General features: G+C 34.7%; 1 protein-coding gene across 1 annotated transcript in view; it reads right to left on the bottom strand.

The window, feature by feature from the left end:
- Positions 1-13,713, bottom strand: part of LOC105218406 (muscle segmentation homeobox) — a 57,083-nt gene extending 43,370 nt beyond the window's left edge. Inside the window, exons 1-2 of the mRNA XM_029044252.2 lie at positions 13,274-13,713; positions 10,139-10,989 (exon numbers count right to left, since the gene is read on the bottom strand). Of these exons, the coding sequence (XP_028900085.2) occupies positions 10,139-10,760 (622 nt within the window). The 5' untranslated portion in view covers positions 10,761-10,989; positions 13,274-13,713. The remainder of the gene's footprint in view (positions 1-10,138; positions 10,990-13,273) is intronic.
- Positions 13,714-15,411: the final 1,698 nt, after the last annotated feature.

The following is a 15,411-nucleotide window of genomic DNA, read 5'->3' as shown; positions in this document are numbered from 1 at the left end:
AAGAGGCGCAAGCAATCCGTAAGGATACGCCGCAGAAAGTAAAGGAAAATTGTGAAAATTACTTGCGACCGAAAATAAAGGCGAACCACAAGTAAGAGAGTAGTGGTAGTGTCTTTGCGACCCACACACACTTATACAAATCTATTTTATAATGTGCTCGTGAATTTTCAGGTGCCAAGTGCCTGTTGTTATTGTTTTCGTTATTAGGAAAGGAAAATTGCACTTGAAAAGGGCGTTTCCATGTTGAGTGTCGTTCATTTGTATACATATATGTATATAGGTGTGTACCACTGCGAAATGAGGTGTGAAAAAAGGTGGCAAACAGTAGGCGTTTGCTGTCGTTGATTGCAATGTAAATATACGCCACTTAATTTTTGTAATTTTACACATTTATTTCTCTAATTGCAGCAATAATAGCTGACGTAGTATACTTAAGTCGGTCGGTTCGAGTGTGTTTGTGTGTGTTTTTAGAGGAAATGTGTACTTGCCAATTGTTGTGGTTTTTGTAGGTGAAGAATCAGCTGTCAGGCGTGCAAACAAGGTGTGAAGATAATAGAAAATAATAAGAAAGATATAAATAATCGAAAAGAAAAAAATCGGGAAAAGAAAAATAATAAAAAAAAAATATTTTTTTAGGCTCTCAAAATTATTTGCTGCTTGTGTCGAGAATCGTGAGTGAAAAATTTTTATTAAGTGTTTACAGCTATTCGATACAGTTAAACGATAATTAGTTAGTCCAAAAAATATCATTCTCTACAGTTTGTGTAGTTGTTGTGACGACTGTTTTATAAGTCAGTCAAGCTAAATAGAGCCAAACATTAAGGAAATGAAGAGAAATGCATTTATAGATAAGAATCTTTTAGGGAAATGTTCCGCTTAATCGAACAATCGGCATTAAATTAATTAAATGAAACAAAAAATATTCACCAGAGTAAAAAAAACGAGTGCAATAACTATTAAATACCAGAAAGATTATCGGACTATGTTTAGAGATTAGGTTGACGAGATCTTGAACGCATCTATAAGTCATTTTACAAAGCTGATCGTTATAGGGAAGTTATGAGAAATTTAACAAAAGTTTTTTGCAGAGCTTTTGCAAGCTTGTAAGCACGATGAAAGCTTATGAGGCAAGGAAAAGTCGTTTTGCAGAGCTGTAGCAAGCGCGTAAGTTGGATATGTATATGCTTCAAAACAGATCAAATGAAGAAGGAAACAGCTTTTTTCAGTGTTTTTGTCAGTTTGTAATTCCAATGAAAGCTGAAATGAGAGTGAAAAAGTATTTTTTCAGAGCTTTCGCAAGCTCTTAAAGGGGATATAATCTTATACTATATGATAGCGTGGTACCACAAGGCAGACCAAATGAAGAAGAATAAAAGCTTTTTGCAGAGCTTTTCCAAGATTGTAATTCCGATGAAAGCTTAAGTGAGAGTGAAAAAGCATTTTTTCAAAAATTTCGCAAGCTCTTAAGGAGTATAAAAGCTTATATGATCGGATAATACAACAAGGCAGGCAAAATGAAGAAGAAAAAAAGCTTTTTGCGGAGCTTTTGCAAGTTTGTAAGCACGATGAAAGCTTATTTGATGGAGTACTGCTACAAGGTAGACCAAATGAAGAAGAAAAAATGTTTTTGCAGAGGTTTGGAAACTCGTAAGCACGATAAAAGTTTATTTTATAAAGTACATACTGCTTCAAGGCAGATCGAAATCACTGGATCTGAAGTTAAAAATCTGGATTCTATACACTATATAAATATATTATATTTCAAAATTTATGATTTGAAGAGTCTTTGAATAAAAATATCACTAATATTCATTCTCTCAACCCAGCAAAGAATTGAAAACGCATCAAATTGCACTACCAATTTGCCACACCACGAGTACGAAATGAGAGCAATGCAAAAGACTAACCCTTGAATGGCCACTGCAGCAACCACCAGCATAAGGAGACCACAGCCATAGTTGTAATGTCAGCAAACAGCTAAGAAATGCCACAAGCTAACTACACAAAAACACCAACAACAAATGGCTTATATTAACACCACTGCTACTTAACAACATTGTAATACTCTACTCTACAACAACATTAACCGCTACTTTTGCTACTAGAGTATCCTTTATTTTGCCCGCAATTTTTTTTTTCATTTTTGTAAGCCACTATCTATCGAGCGCCGTTGAAGTGCGCATCATGAGCTGCGGCTTTCACACCTTTTCTTGAGCGTTTGCTGTGGCAAAAAGGTACAAGCGTGTCTTTTTTACTGTGAAATTTGTTGTTAGGCTGCATATTGTTGTTGTTGGCATTATCCTCTTCTAACTGTTTATACAACAATTTGCTTGTGCTCAAGTGTCTGCTGCTACCGTATGAGAAGGGCACAACGTGCAACCTTCTAATGGTCACACTTGAGTGCTGGGAAAGTTGTATACTTTTCATACCTTTTTTTCGATGTAGTATTCTACAATACTTTCTTTTCCGTGACTTTCCTTTTTGGTGTTGGAAAAGTCAATATTATTATAGCACAATTTGTTGCTGATTACTGACATATGTTGCAAATACTTAAGCGCAACTAACCCCTATTAGTGGCATATTATAAAGGGTGATTTTTTAAGAGCTTGATAACTTTTTTAAAAAAAAAAACGCATAAAATTTGCAAAATCTCATCGGTTCTTTATTTGAAACGTTAGATTGGTTCATGACATTTACTTTTTGAAGATAATTTCATTTAAATGTTGACCGCGGCTGCGTCTTAGGTGGTCCATTCGGAAAGTCCAATTTTGGGCAACTTTTTCGAGCATTTCGGCCGGAATAGCCCGAATTTCTTCGGAAATGTTGTCTTCCAAAGCTGGAATAGTTGCTGGCTTATTTCTGTAGACTTTAGACTTGACGTAGCCCCACAAAAAATAGTCTAAAGGCGTTAAATCGCATGATCTTGGTGGCCAACTTACGGGTCCATTTCTTGAGATGAATTGTTCTCCGAAGTTTTCCCTCAAAATGGCCATAGAATCGCGAGCTGTGTGGCATGTAGCGCCATCTTGTTGAAACCACATGTCAACCAAGTTCAGTTCTTCCATTTTTGGCAACAAAAAGTTTGTTAGCATCGAACGATAGCGATCGCCATTCACCGTAACGTTGCGTCCAACAGCATCTTTGAAAAAATACGGTCCAATGATTCCACCAGCGTACAAACCACACCAAACAGTGCATTTTTCGGGATGCATGGGCAGTTCTTGAACGGCTTCTGGTTGCTCTTCACCCCAAATGCGGCAATTTTGCTTATTTACGTAGCCATTCAACCAGAAATGAGCCTCATCGCTGAACAAAATTTGTCGATAAACACATTTCGAACCGAACACTGATTTTGGTAATAAAATTCAATGATTTGCAAGCGTTGCTCGTTAGTAAGTCTATTCATGATGAAATGTCAAAGCATACTGAGCATCTTTCTCTTTGACACCATGTCTGAAATCCCACGTGATCTGTCAAATACTAATGCATGAAAATCCTAACCTCAAAAAAATCACCCGTTAGTACTGCCTAGTTCACACTTCACTCGAAGGTGTGCAGAGAGTGACTGTCTTTTTTCGATAACACCTTTTTTTCTATAACTTGTAGCTACATTTGTTAGTGTTGTTATTTATTTGCACACCAATTGTTGTTGTTGTTGTTTTCGTAGTGAAATATTTTTTCATCTGAATTTCGTTAAATTGACCAATTGACTCGTTGCGCGTTGAATGTCAAATCGTAAATATTGATTGTTGTCGAGTGTCATCAGTTTGCTTTTTAACTATCTTGTGAGCAGACAGAGTACATCATTAGTTCAAGTTTATGGTCGTACGGCAATTAATAGTTTGCCATTTAAATTGGAGAGTGTATATATATTTTTGTGAGACTTAAGCGATTTTTTGTGCCTTTTCTGCAGTAATATTGATGGTATTGGTTTATTGAGGCGATTAAAAATGGTTTAAATTATATATAACATTAATTTAAGGTTATGTAGTCAAGCAATTTGGCATATTATGTGTTTCTCGATTAAAAGACTGGTCAAAAACTCGAGACCCTCAGGGGCTCAATACGCTCTAACATTTTTTTCTTCTAAAATCATATAATTAAACTAAATGTATCAATCACGATTACTTAAGTGACTTCCTAGTCCAGCTGTTTGCCCTAGCTTTATAGCTTTTTTTGGTCTTAATAAACCTCTAACCATCCTCAGCATCTCTCAATATTTATACAGTATTCCAAAACCTCAAATTTAAACAGAACTTATTAAGCTAGCTATTATTTCCTCACAACCAGCATAAGCTTCCAAGAAGCTTTCGCTAAAAGCTTTGATTTTTTAATGTAAGCAGTATTTTTGGGCATGCTCTTGGCATAAGAGAGAAAGTGTTAGAGTAGAAGACCACAAGCTTCGCAGCTTTGAACATAATGACAGTCTCTATGCTACTACGATGGCTCTCAATATTTATTCGAAGAGTGAAAAGCTCAAATTTAAACGGAACATTATCAAGAAAGCAAGAGAGCGAAAGCTTTATTCGTTGAAAGCTTCGTGGGATTGTTCTCAACGGTATTTTTTGCCATTTTATTGATAAAAGTGAGAAGGTGAGAGTAAATGACTAATTGTTTGACCAAGTGTCGCAGCTTTTTTTGAACTTTATGAGCCTCTCTTTGTATTCACAATATCTCTCCATGTTTATTATGTTGCTGAAAAGTTCAAATTTTATCGGAATATTTCAGGAAATCATACTTTTTCTCTCAAGCAACATCAATTTGCGCGAAGCTTTTGATGAAAGCTTTGTAGGCTTGTTGTAATGGTATATTAGTATGTTATTAGTATAAGTGAGTAAGAGACTGAGCCATTCTTCATAGTTTTTCTCTCAAACAACTTTAACTTGCGTGAAGCTTTCGATGAAAGCTTTGTGGAATAGTTGTTAACGGTTGTTTTTTAGTACGGTATTAGTATAAGTGAGTAAGAGAGAGTTATTCTTGTTCTCTTAAGCTAGAAGTATTCATGTCTACCATTTCTACAGTTTGTGTTTATGAGGCAAAAGCTTTCACTTTTATACAATTACTTGAAAGCTCTGGTGAACCTGTCAGCTTTTTGGTTAAATATCTTACTGCTCTATTATAGAAATAATTTCTGTTTTCAGTTTCTGTCTTTATCTCTCCCTCTAATTCCCTGTGTAGAGTTCATTGCACCCACAATTCACTCATTAGCTGAAACCAGCGGCACATCAACCGCCATATTTGATATTTTAAGTTTAAAATTTTTTTCCGTGTTTGTTTTTCACAAACGTGTTACTCATTCACGCTAAGTTTAGGCACCTCCCCACTGCCAAACCGGTAGCGCCTTCGCTTCCACGCCAACCATAAACTAAAAAATTACCCTAGACATGTATATATATGTATGTATGTGTGTTGCTGCTTATTTCACATATGAATTCACACATTACCATTTCACACCTTTCTGAGTAGCGGCGCTGAAGAGTGAAGACATCTCTGCCGCCGCAGTAAGCTTACTCATAGCTAAAGTTAGCAACAATAATAAAAACAAGTCAGGTAATTTGGGTAACAGTGCGAAATTGAGATATTAGTTGACGCAACGTGGTAGTTAATTTTAGCGCTAAACGGCAGGCAGGTGAAAATATATGAATTTCAACAAATCCCAGCCGGCATATATACGATACCAAAAAAAAAACGCAGAGCAAATTATATACGCGCGTTTATTAATAGCTGAAACAGTGAAAATAGCTGATTAACTTAACCTTTAGGGGCTAGTTGGGTCGCTGTGTGGGCGTTGCTCTGCCACCTACCCGCGCTTGCAAGCTCACTTGGTTCACTATTAGTTGTGTGTCTGTGTGTCACATCGATATATTAATTTGCTTAATTAGCGGCAAACTGACGCATGTCAGCGTATTGGAATGGTTTAATAAGCAGTGTGCTAGTTTAAATGACAGTCAGCCAACAGACTGACAGTCTGCCGACAAAATTATGCTTGGCGTGGTTCTACATACTTACGTACTTACGGTACGCATTAGTCACAGCTTGTTAGCTATAGATTTTTTTTCATATTTTTTTATCTGCTCGTTGTGTTTAGTTTACTCATTGGTATTTTTTAATTAGCAAATACCTGGTTGTTGGCTGGCAGCGTTGCAATTCTGCTGGTTGTGCTCATTAAAATAATTAGTTGATCAAAGTAAAGTTCTTTTCCATTCACTGTTAACCTGAAGATATATGAGCTTTTTCACTGATGTGGATAAACTGAGAGCTAGGCTGAGCATGGTTATGCCTAACAGGAGCTCGGTTGTTTCCAAGCTCTGATATCATTCTTATGTCGTGGGGATTCTGAGACTTAATATCCTAAATTCGAAATACAATGAAGAGTACTCCAAATCCCCGAATTGTCTTATAAGTATATCTCCTAACGCCTAGCTCTAACTCTTTAGTGATACAGGGACTAGTAGTCCAAAGGATCTAACCACTGCTTATAAAATATAACCCGATTTTTTTCGACTGGGAAACGTTCTATACAGTAAAACCTTTTATAAACGAACGCTTGGTGTCGAAAAGCACGAGACTGGATTAGACTCAATGTAACGACGATTTTTGAAAGCTTTCCATGCTTGTTATAAGTATTGTATTATTTTTATATATTTGGATAGTCAGGGACTTTAGAATGTGAAAACCGGTACGTTCAGTTTGAGATCTAACTGCCTTACCAGGCTCAGTTTAAGCTCGGGAGACTTAACGACGTGGAGCTCAGGTCATCGGCAGGCATTTTTGGGGAAGCAGGGGTTAGTATTTTCTCCCGACAAACAAAAACCATACTCTACAAGTCCCTCATCATTCCTGTTCTACTTTATGGTGCAGTGATGATGAGGTGTATATATTATTTGACGACGTAGACAGAGCACAGCGAACAGGCTACTCTGGCTAGGTCATGTTGTTCGAATGGACGAAAGTGCTCCAGCTCTGAAAGTATTCGATGCAGTACTCGCTGGTGGAAACCGAGGAAGAGGGTGACCTCCACTCCACTGGAAGGACCTTGGTATAACCAATTGGCGCCAAACTGTCCAAGCGAGGAATTAATAGCGCGTTGTTGTAGAATCGGCTATAACCGTAAGCCAGTCAAGAAGAAGAAGAGGTTAGTATTTTGGAGTACTGACTTCAGGAATTACTACAGTGTAGTTTTAAAGCTTCCAAATATAAGATTATATAAGAATGTATGCTGGTAGGGTTCCAGCAGACTGTTGTATTCAAGATACATTATAGTGAGAAAGGATTACCAAAGTATAGAGTTCAGGATATAAGACATTCTCAAAACGACTATTAATGTGTTCACAGGCTAGAAGTTGGTTCTCAGAAAAGATTTGGATTCAGATAGTCTTCATGAGATGAAAATATGTGGATATTATGACTCAAGAAATATAAAGAGATTGAAATTAGAGTGTTAGTCGGTGCATAAATGAATATTAGTCGGTTATAGCAAAAGTATTGTGGAACTAGAGTATCCAGGATTCTGAGAATCTTCATAAGGTGAAAATATGTGAATATTATGACTCAAGAAAGCTAAAGGGATTGAAATTAGAGTGTCAGTTGGCGCAAGAATTACTATTATGTAGGCTCTACTGAGATATTTGTGGAACTAGAATAACCTGGTATCCAGAGGATCTTCATCAGACGCAAATATGAGGACTCAAAAAACAAAAGGAATTGAACTTAGTGTGTTAGTTGGTGCATGAATTACTATTGTGGAGGCATTACCACGAGATATGTGGAACTAGGGATCCTGAGCATATTCATAAGAATATAATTGAATTGAGGTCAGTGTGTTAGTCGGTGTGTGTAGATTTGCGGAACTAGAGGTTTGAGATTTTCTTTTCCCATAGGTTTTATTACTAGATTTGTGGAACTATAGGTTTGAGATTTTTTTTCTTTTTTATGTTTCTAGTGTCTCAGAAGAGTGATCCTTCCCTAAGAATATCATATTTTAATAACCTACGAGCTACCGCAGCTCACTCAACATAATCTAATTTGCCTTGTTATTAAAAATCAGCCACATTTGTCCCTTAAAAGTCTGTATCTCATTTTATAAGATTCGCATGTTTTTGTTTTACACTTTGCTTCTTCAGTACGTTCAAGTGCCATAGTTTCTGGCAAATAATATTATATTGTATTTATGCATAAATTTATGACAAGCACTCATTCAAGCAATTTCACGCCTACTAAATGCGACATATGAGGCTTATTAGAGGCGCTGCTCAAGCCAAGCCAAGCCAAGCCGAGGCGAGGCGAGCCAAGTCACGCCGGCGTCATTACCACTTGGCTGCGTACGCCGCAGCACCCACATGCAGAGCACTATATACATACATGTATACTCGTGTCTAGTTATGCACATTTTTGTCAGCCAGCCAGCCAGCCAGGCGGCGCGCCACCGTGCCACCTACTATTGCGCCTTTTGCGCTGCCCTGCAAACTCATATACATAAGCCCTCCGAAGTGTATTCATAAGCAGCTTTTGTGCTTTGTAGCTAAAATTCCATGACAACAACAGGCAATGTTGTTTTCACAACTTGTTGTTATTGTTTTTGTTGTGCTCATCTGCCTACTAGTGTTGTTGTTGTGCTATTTCTTTTTCTGTTTTGTTTTTGCATTGCACTTTCGCTATTTTTGTTATTGTTGTGGTTTGCACTAAGTTAGCCTACTTCAGTGTCTTCAAAAAGCAACAACAACAACTGCAACAAGCTCAAAGGCGCACTCTCACTACTTACACATACATACATTTGAAAGACATAGACATTGAGGTTCGTTCAAGTGCACCCAATGGATCTTATGCGGCTAACACAATAACAATGTTATATACTGAGTACAACAAAAACAAAAGTTTAGAAAAAATGTTAAAAAGCACGAATATGCAAAAAAGGGTAACAAAAATACAGCAATGCTCATATTAATATGCCAAAGTCTCTGCTGCATGCCTGCTGGCGCTCGTCGCAGTCTCTGCGTCGCCTACGCCTCGCCCGCAGTTTCTTTTAAGATTTCTAATTAGCTGCATTTGCACTTATGGTCATGTCTGTGCTCTGTCTTTCACTCCCCTCTATATTCGGGCTTAGTTTGTCGGCTCGACATTGTTGCGATTTTGCACTTGCAAATGGCTGAGGTTGGAGTGTGTGATGGGGTTATCTCTTTTAAATTAGTATGCTTAAGCAATGTCACTGTAGAGCTAATAGAGCGTCACAGTGGGTCAAAGTTAGTAGAATTTTGAATTTTTTATGTTGTCAAGTAGTTGCGAGCCTGGACGCGATTTTCATTTCCTCTAAAAAGCTTTCATTAGACCCTCCGGTTGGAAAGCTTTTATTTCAAGTTCACCAAGGTAATCTTTGTATTATTCTCACGCTCCGTAATCTGTATTGCCATTATTAAAATCAGTCTAATACTATTTAGGAGATATAAAAAAGCTTTTAAACTTCTTGAAAGCTTTTAAGCTTTATTAAGGATCTCTCACATCCACGGTTTTGGCGAAAGTTTGAATATTTGTGGTTCTCCAACTCACCTACCGATAAATACAAGAATTGAGATCCAAGATATAGTTTGAACAGTAGAAACCTTCAGTTAGTAGAGATCTGAGGAGCTTTCTATGTGAGGTTATGTTGAATAATTGTTGGTATGACAGGATAATTAGTCCGCGAGATGAGTAGACGGACCTAGATATATGCCATAGTGTCTACAAAATTGGTTTAAAGCTAATTTTAAAACACAGGCTTTGGTCGCAGACGTTCCCTAAATCCAAATTCGACTGTCGTGGACTTCATTATTATGGTTCGAATATAAAGTTCAGGTTAAGGCTCTCTAAGTTAAATTTATTTATCTGTATTGAGTACTCCTTCTTCTCAAACCACCATTACCTGATCGAGGCTTCTATTTCAACTAAACCTAAAACCAGTAAAGGTCAGAGTGGTACAAGCGTGCTACACCGTTGAATTCGTGAAAAATAACGTAAATGTTGAATCAAACTCGAAATGAAAAAATATTCCTGAAGTCCCAAATCGGTTAGATAATTTTTCGAAAACCACTCACATAAAAAAAAAATCAAAATTTTCTGCTTCTTAAAATACTATCTAGATAAAACCCTGTAACATCTCACTCACCCGCAAATTGGCTGCCAAAATGTTGCTGAAAGTGTCCGCGAAACTCGTGTGGCGTGCTAAAGCCCGGCGGCAAAAAGCCACGCAAGTACGCCGCTGCTGCCAACGTCGTCATGTGATGATGATGTGCCGCATTCAGTTGCCCCGCATGATCTGCATAACCGGCTGCGGCGTAAAAGTTCGCTGGATTGAAAATCGGCAGTTGACAGTGCGCTGTAGCGGCCGCCGCAGCAGCCGCTGCCGAGAGGCGCGTCACATCGGGCGATATGGAACGGGAATCGCGTGTCGGGCGACCGTGTGAGGAGGCAGGTGAGAGTGGTGCATTATTGCATTCGCTGGCGTTGGGTGTAGCGGCGGGTGGTGGTGGTGAGCAGTTGGATGTGGTGCTGTTATGCCGCTGCTGCTGAGTTTGTGAAGTAGGTGATTGTTGTTGTTGTTGCAACTGCAATGGTTGCTGCTGCTGCTGACTGTGCTGCAGCTGTTGTTGTTGCTGCGCCTGCTGCTGCTGTTGGCTGAGTTGCTGCGCCTGCTGGTAGTTGGCGGCAGCAGCAGCAGCTGCCGAGCCTACACCCAAACCGAGTATCTCCTGTATGGCGAAGGGGGTGCGCATTTTCGTTGCTTGCATTTTTGCCGTCGGCAAATTTGTTGCGCGTGTAACTGTTTAGGTGCGTTGTTGTTTTGTGAGTTTTTTAAGCACTATTCGTTTGTTTACTATTATTATTTGTTTGTTGGTGTGTTCAACAACTTGAGTTGTTTTTTTTGTTTTTATTATTCACTTTTCAGTTTTTTCTTGTCATATTTATTTTCAGAGTTTTTTGCTTTTAAATATCTATCAAATTGCACTGGGGAACTGACTGATAAAATAGAAATATTTTTTTTTTTAATATTGTACTTCCCTAAATATTTTTATATATTATTTTTTATATTTTTTTTTAATGTTTTATGATATTTTAAAGAGTTTTATTTATTTACTTATTTTTTAAATTGTATTTGTTATTATTTTCAATTTTTTATTATTTTTAAATAAAGTGTTCATTATTTTAATTACTAAAAATCAAATTTATTTATTTAAATTTATAATATTAAAATTATTTACAATATTTTAGACAAATTTTAATTAAGGGAAAATTGTTTATATTTGTTTTTTTAATAAAATATATATGTTATATAAAATATTTGCTTTAATATTTCCAATTTTTCATTTCAGGTTTTTTTTTGCAACTGACAAATGTATGTAAATTGGTGAGTTTTTAAATTTAAATAATTTTAGTTTAACAAGTTGATTTAGAAATTTAATATTGTGCATAACCACTTTAAACAAATTTAACAATGAAAATAATTTTGCAAGTACGTAACTAATTTTCAAATATTTTTTTATATACCAAAACTATTTGATTATATATTTTTATTTAAAAATGTTAAAAAACTGGAATGGTTTGATATATAATATTTTAATTTATATTATTTTAATATTTTTTTTTTAAGTTATTTAAATTATTTTATTTCTGTAGCTTAAAATTTGTTGGTAATCACGAAAATAAACAATATATAAATATGAGTCAAATTCATTCATTCAAATCAAATGTAAATATCTGCTTATGAAACTGGAAAATTTCTCTGTTTCTAAAACTAATTTAGTGTTCGGGAGAATTTTTTTTATTTTATTATTTCATTAATAATCACTTTTTTCATAATTATTTGTGCCGTTGAATGGTTCCCAGACCTTCTTCACACCTTAACACCTGTTCCAATGTCATTTGATTTTTAACAGTTAAATTTTTTGTTGTTTCATATTTTTTTTATTTTTTCATTTACAATTTCTTGCTCTTTTTTTACTTTAAAATTTGTATCTATTGATTTTTAACAAAGTCATTTAAATTTCAGTTTAATGTTCAGTTTTTATTTTCATGAATATTTTTGTTTTATTTTTTTTTTCACTCTATATTTAAATGCGTGATTTTGATTTTAATGAAATGCATTTTGCCTTCCCAAATGTTTGTTAAATTATTTTCATTTAATTACTGGATCATTTTTCAAAAGGCATACAATTTTTGATTTAAAATATGTCTTCCATATTAGCGCCCGCAGGCTTGAACTCTCATTTGTCGATTTTTCATTCAAAGCTATTCAATTTTAATTTTAATTTATTTTACAATTTATTTTTAATTTGTCAGTTAATTTTCATAGTTTTTATGTGTTTGTTTTTTATATATACAGTTGAACTTCCCTAACTCGAACTCTTCAATTGGCAATGTAAGTCAAATTTTATACAAATTACCTTCCTTAACTCGGAAGTCTTTCGAGTTCAACTGTATATAATAATTGTAAATTGTATTTTAATTATTTTATGATGTGCTAAATTATTTATTATTATTTTTTTTAAACATGATTCTCTTTTATTAAATGTTTTTGAATTTAAATTTTGTTTTTAATTACGCAGATTATTATAATATTTTTTATTTATTATCCTTTTGCTTTGAGCCAATAATTTTTTTTTGTTTACTTTATTAATGCAATTTTAATTTAATTTAATCTTTTTCTCATGTAATTTTTATTTTTTATATGTTTTTTAGATTTTTAGTAACTTAATATATTTATTGTTGATAGGATTATTTAAATCTTTTTCATATATTTTTTTATATTCAATTTGTTAAATTTTTTGCAGTCTCTTATTTACTACGCATTCATTTATTTAGTTTTTTGATTAACTTTTTTAACGTAATTTTAATGTAATTCAATTTGTTGTATTTTTTTATATTTTTTTTTAGCTTCTCTGTTACTTTATATATTTATTGTTAACATGATTATATAAATATTATTTTTATATATATCAATATGGTTATTTAAATATTCTTTATATTATTCATATATTGTATTAAACTAATTTCTGTATTCATAATTATTCCACATTTATTTATTCACGTATTAGTCCATTTTTAAGATACCAAACATTTAGTTAACATTTATTTAAAATAATTAATATCAATTAGTTTCTTATATAATAATTTATTCTTTTACTACAGATTTTTTTAATATTTTTTCGAAGCAAAGTTCTTTATTATACCATTTTTTAGTACAAATTAAAAAACTCTAGAATTAAAAAAAATCACTTCACTTTTCAAGCTCACAATATTTTACCTCAAATCAGTATTTACAAAAATCGTCACTTTATCCAACAGTTTCTTTATTTTTTTCTCCAAAAAAATTCCGTCTTTTATTGCTTGCACTGCTGCAATAACTAATTCACTTGTCTTTGGCAGTCACAAAGGAAAAAAACTGCTGTAATTGCCACTTTTTTGTTGCTGTTGTTTTACTCCCAAGTGTGTGCACTTATATGTACGCATAGATATATTTTCGAACGGTAACTCGTCTCACTTGGTGCGCGTCACACGTGCGTTGTGGTTGGTGTCTTTTTCCAACTGCGACAGCGACGGCTGTTGGTCAACTCAACGCCACACAGCACAACACGAATTCGCTACGAGAAACAACGCGCACAGCAAAGTACCAAACGGAACTGAGCGGAGGCTGACACCGTGTCTGCTGTTTGCCATGCCAGCAGCAGCACACCACACACAGCCAACAACAGCAATATGCCCACTACAATAACAAAAACACCACGCACTGTGTAACAGAGCGAATAGGTTGCTTGGCAGGCGAAACTCGTCTGCGCCATCTTTGCATGCCATGAAATGAGTGAGTGTGAGTGTGATAGCCTGCGCTTAGCTTGCTGTTTCACACTAACAACAGTGGTTGCATTCATTCCAATTTGAGGAGTAATATTTCCAATTGGCATTCTATGCTTTACGAATTCCACAATTGGAAGTTTCCATTTTAGCGCTTGCTATCTCACTCATACACACTGCCACCACCTCCAGCGTTTTCACTTACGCAATGGAAGGTCACACCGTTGCGTTTACACTATGCGTGTGCGCTCGCCTGCTGCTGTTGTGTTGGTGTGCGTCAACTTTCAGGCTGATTTGATTTTGCCTTTTGTTTGCGTTTAATTACTGACCGAAAAGTCGCTGGCAGGACATGCCGCCAACCCCAGCACTGTCGCCGTCGTCGCCACAGTCTCGCCTGTGTCGTGTAGTAAATTTCTTATAAGCTTCGCAATACAACAACAACTAAGTGGTAGCAATGATTTTTCGTAGAGTGGAAAATTAACTCATCGTCGTGGCAGCAGCAGCAGCGACAATGGCAAGGCAGCAAGTAGTGTTGGCGACGCAGCATTTGTGGTTCACATCAAGTGTAAATGTTTAGCCAGCTTTCTGTTGCATATTGTTGTTGTTGCGTAATTTCTCTTTTATCTTTGTTATTAATAAAACGCACTTAAATGCGTGTTAATGTGAGTTTACTATATGCATAGTAATTATGTAGTTGTTGCCTAAATAGTTTGATATATTAAATTAGCTTAATAATGTTAATTTTAGTATCATTATAGCTGGCTATTTGTTATATTAAGCAGTGCATATATTAATTACAAAGTATTTTAATGTAGATAATTTGCGAAAATCCATATGAAACTGTGAAAAAATATTAGTTTTAACAAAAATTTAATCATCTCTATCTTTTATTTCTACAAAAATATTTATTTTCAGTTCAGTGTTATTTTTATAATAAATTAATTAATAATTGTAAAAATTTTAATTTCTTCATTTCATAAAAGAAAAACGTATTTTATTTTATATTTTTTAATTAGTAAAAATTTTTGCAAATATTAAAAAATTAAATAAATATGTATTTTGTTTAATTTATAATTTATAATATGGATTTTTGTGCCATATTAATCGCGTATTCTGTTGTAGAGGCTTAAATTTTAAGTCAGTTTTGAAATGCCGTAAATAAAAGCAAACAATATTTTCACTGTCCATTTTTTTATAACTTAGTAATTATCTAATATTACTACACAAAAAATAAAACAAAAATTATAAAAAAATAATAAAAAAAATTAGCAATTGATGCGTTGCAGAATCTCAAAAAATTGTCAAGTGACCCATATTCATGATTCTAACGCTCCTAGCAATCTGACAAGTAATCAAGACTAATGTCGCTGTGGTTGGAACTACCTTTTTTTCTGAAAATGGCGATAGGCTACAAAAATAGTTTGTATAATTAATTTTTTTTTTTTAAATAGTAAAATTTAAAATTTGTGGTTTAAGCTAATTCTAACAATAGAAAAGTCTATTAAGAAGACTAAGAAAATTTAGGTAAATCGGTCCAGTAGAACTTTAGAATTTCGTTAAGCTGAGCCAGATTCTCAGGAAATAATTAGAATT

Source organism: Zeugodacus cucurbitae, chromosome 5, assembly GCF_028554725.1.
Source record: "Zeugodacus cucurbitae isolate PBARC_wt_2022May chromosome 5, idZeuCucr1.2, whole genome shotgun sequence".
NCBI lineage: Eukaryota > Metazoa > Arthropoda > Insecta > Diptera > Tephritidae > Zeugodacus > Zeugodacus cucurbitae.
The sequence above is the reverse complement of the archived record's forward strand: the minus strand, read 5'-3'. Positions and strand labels throughout refer to the sequence as shown.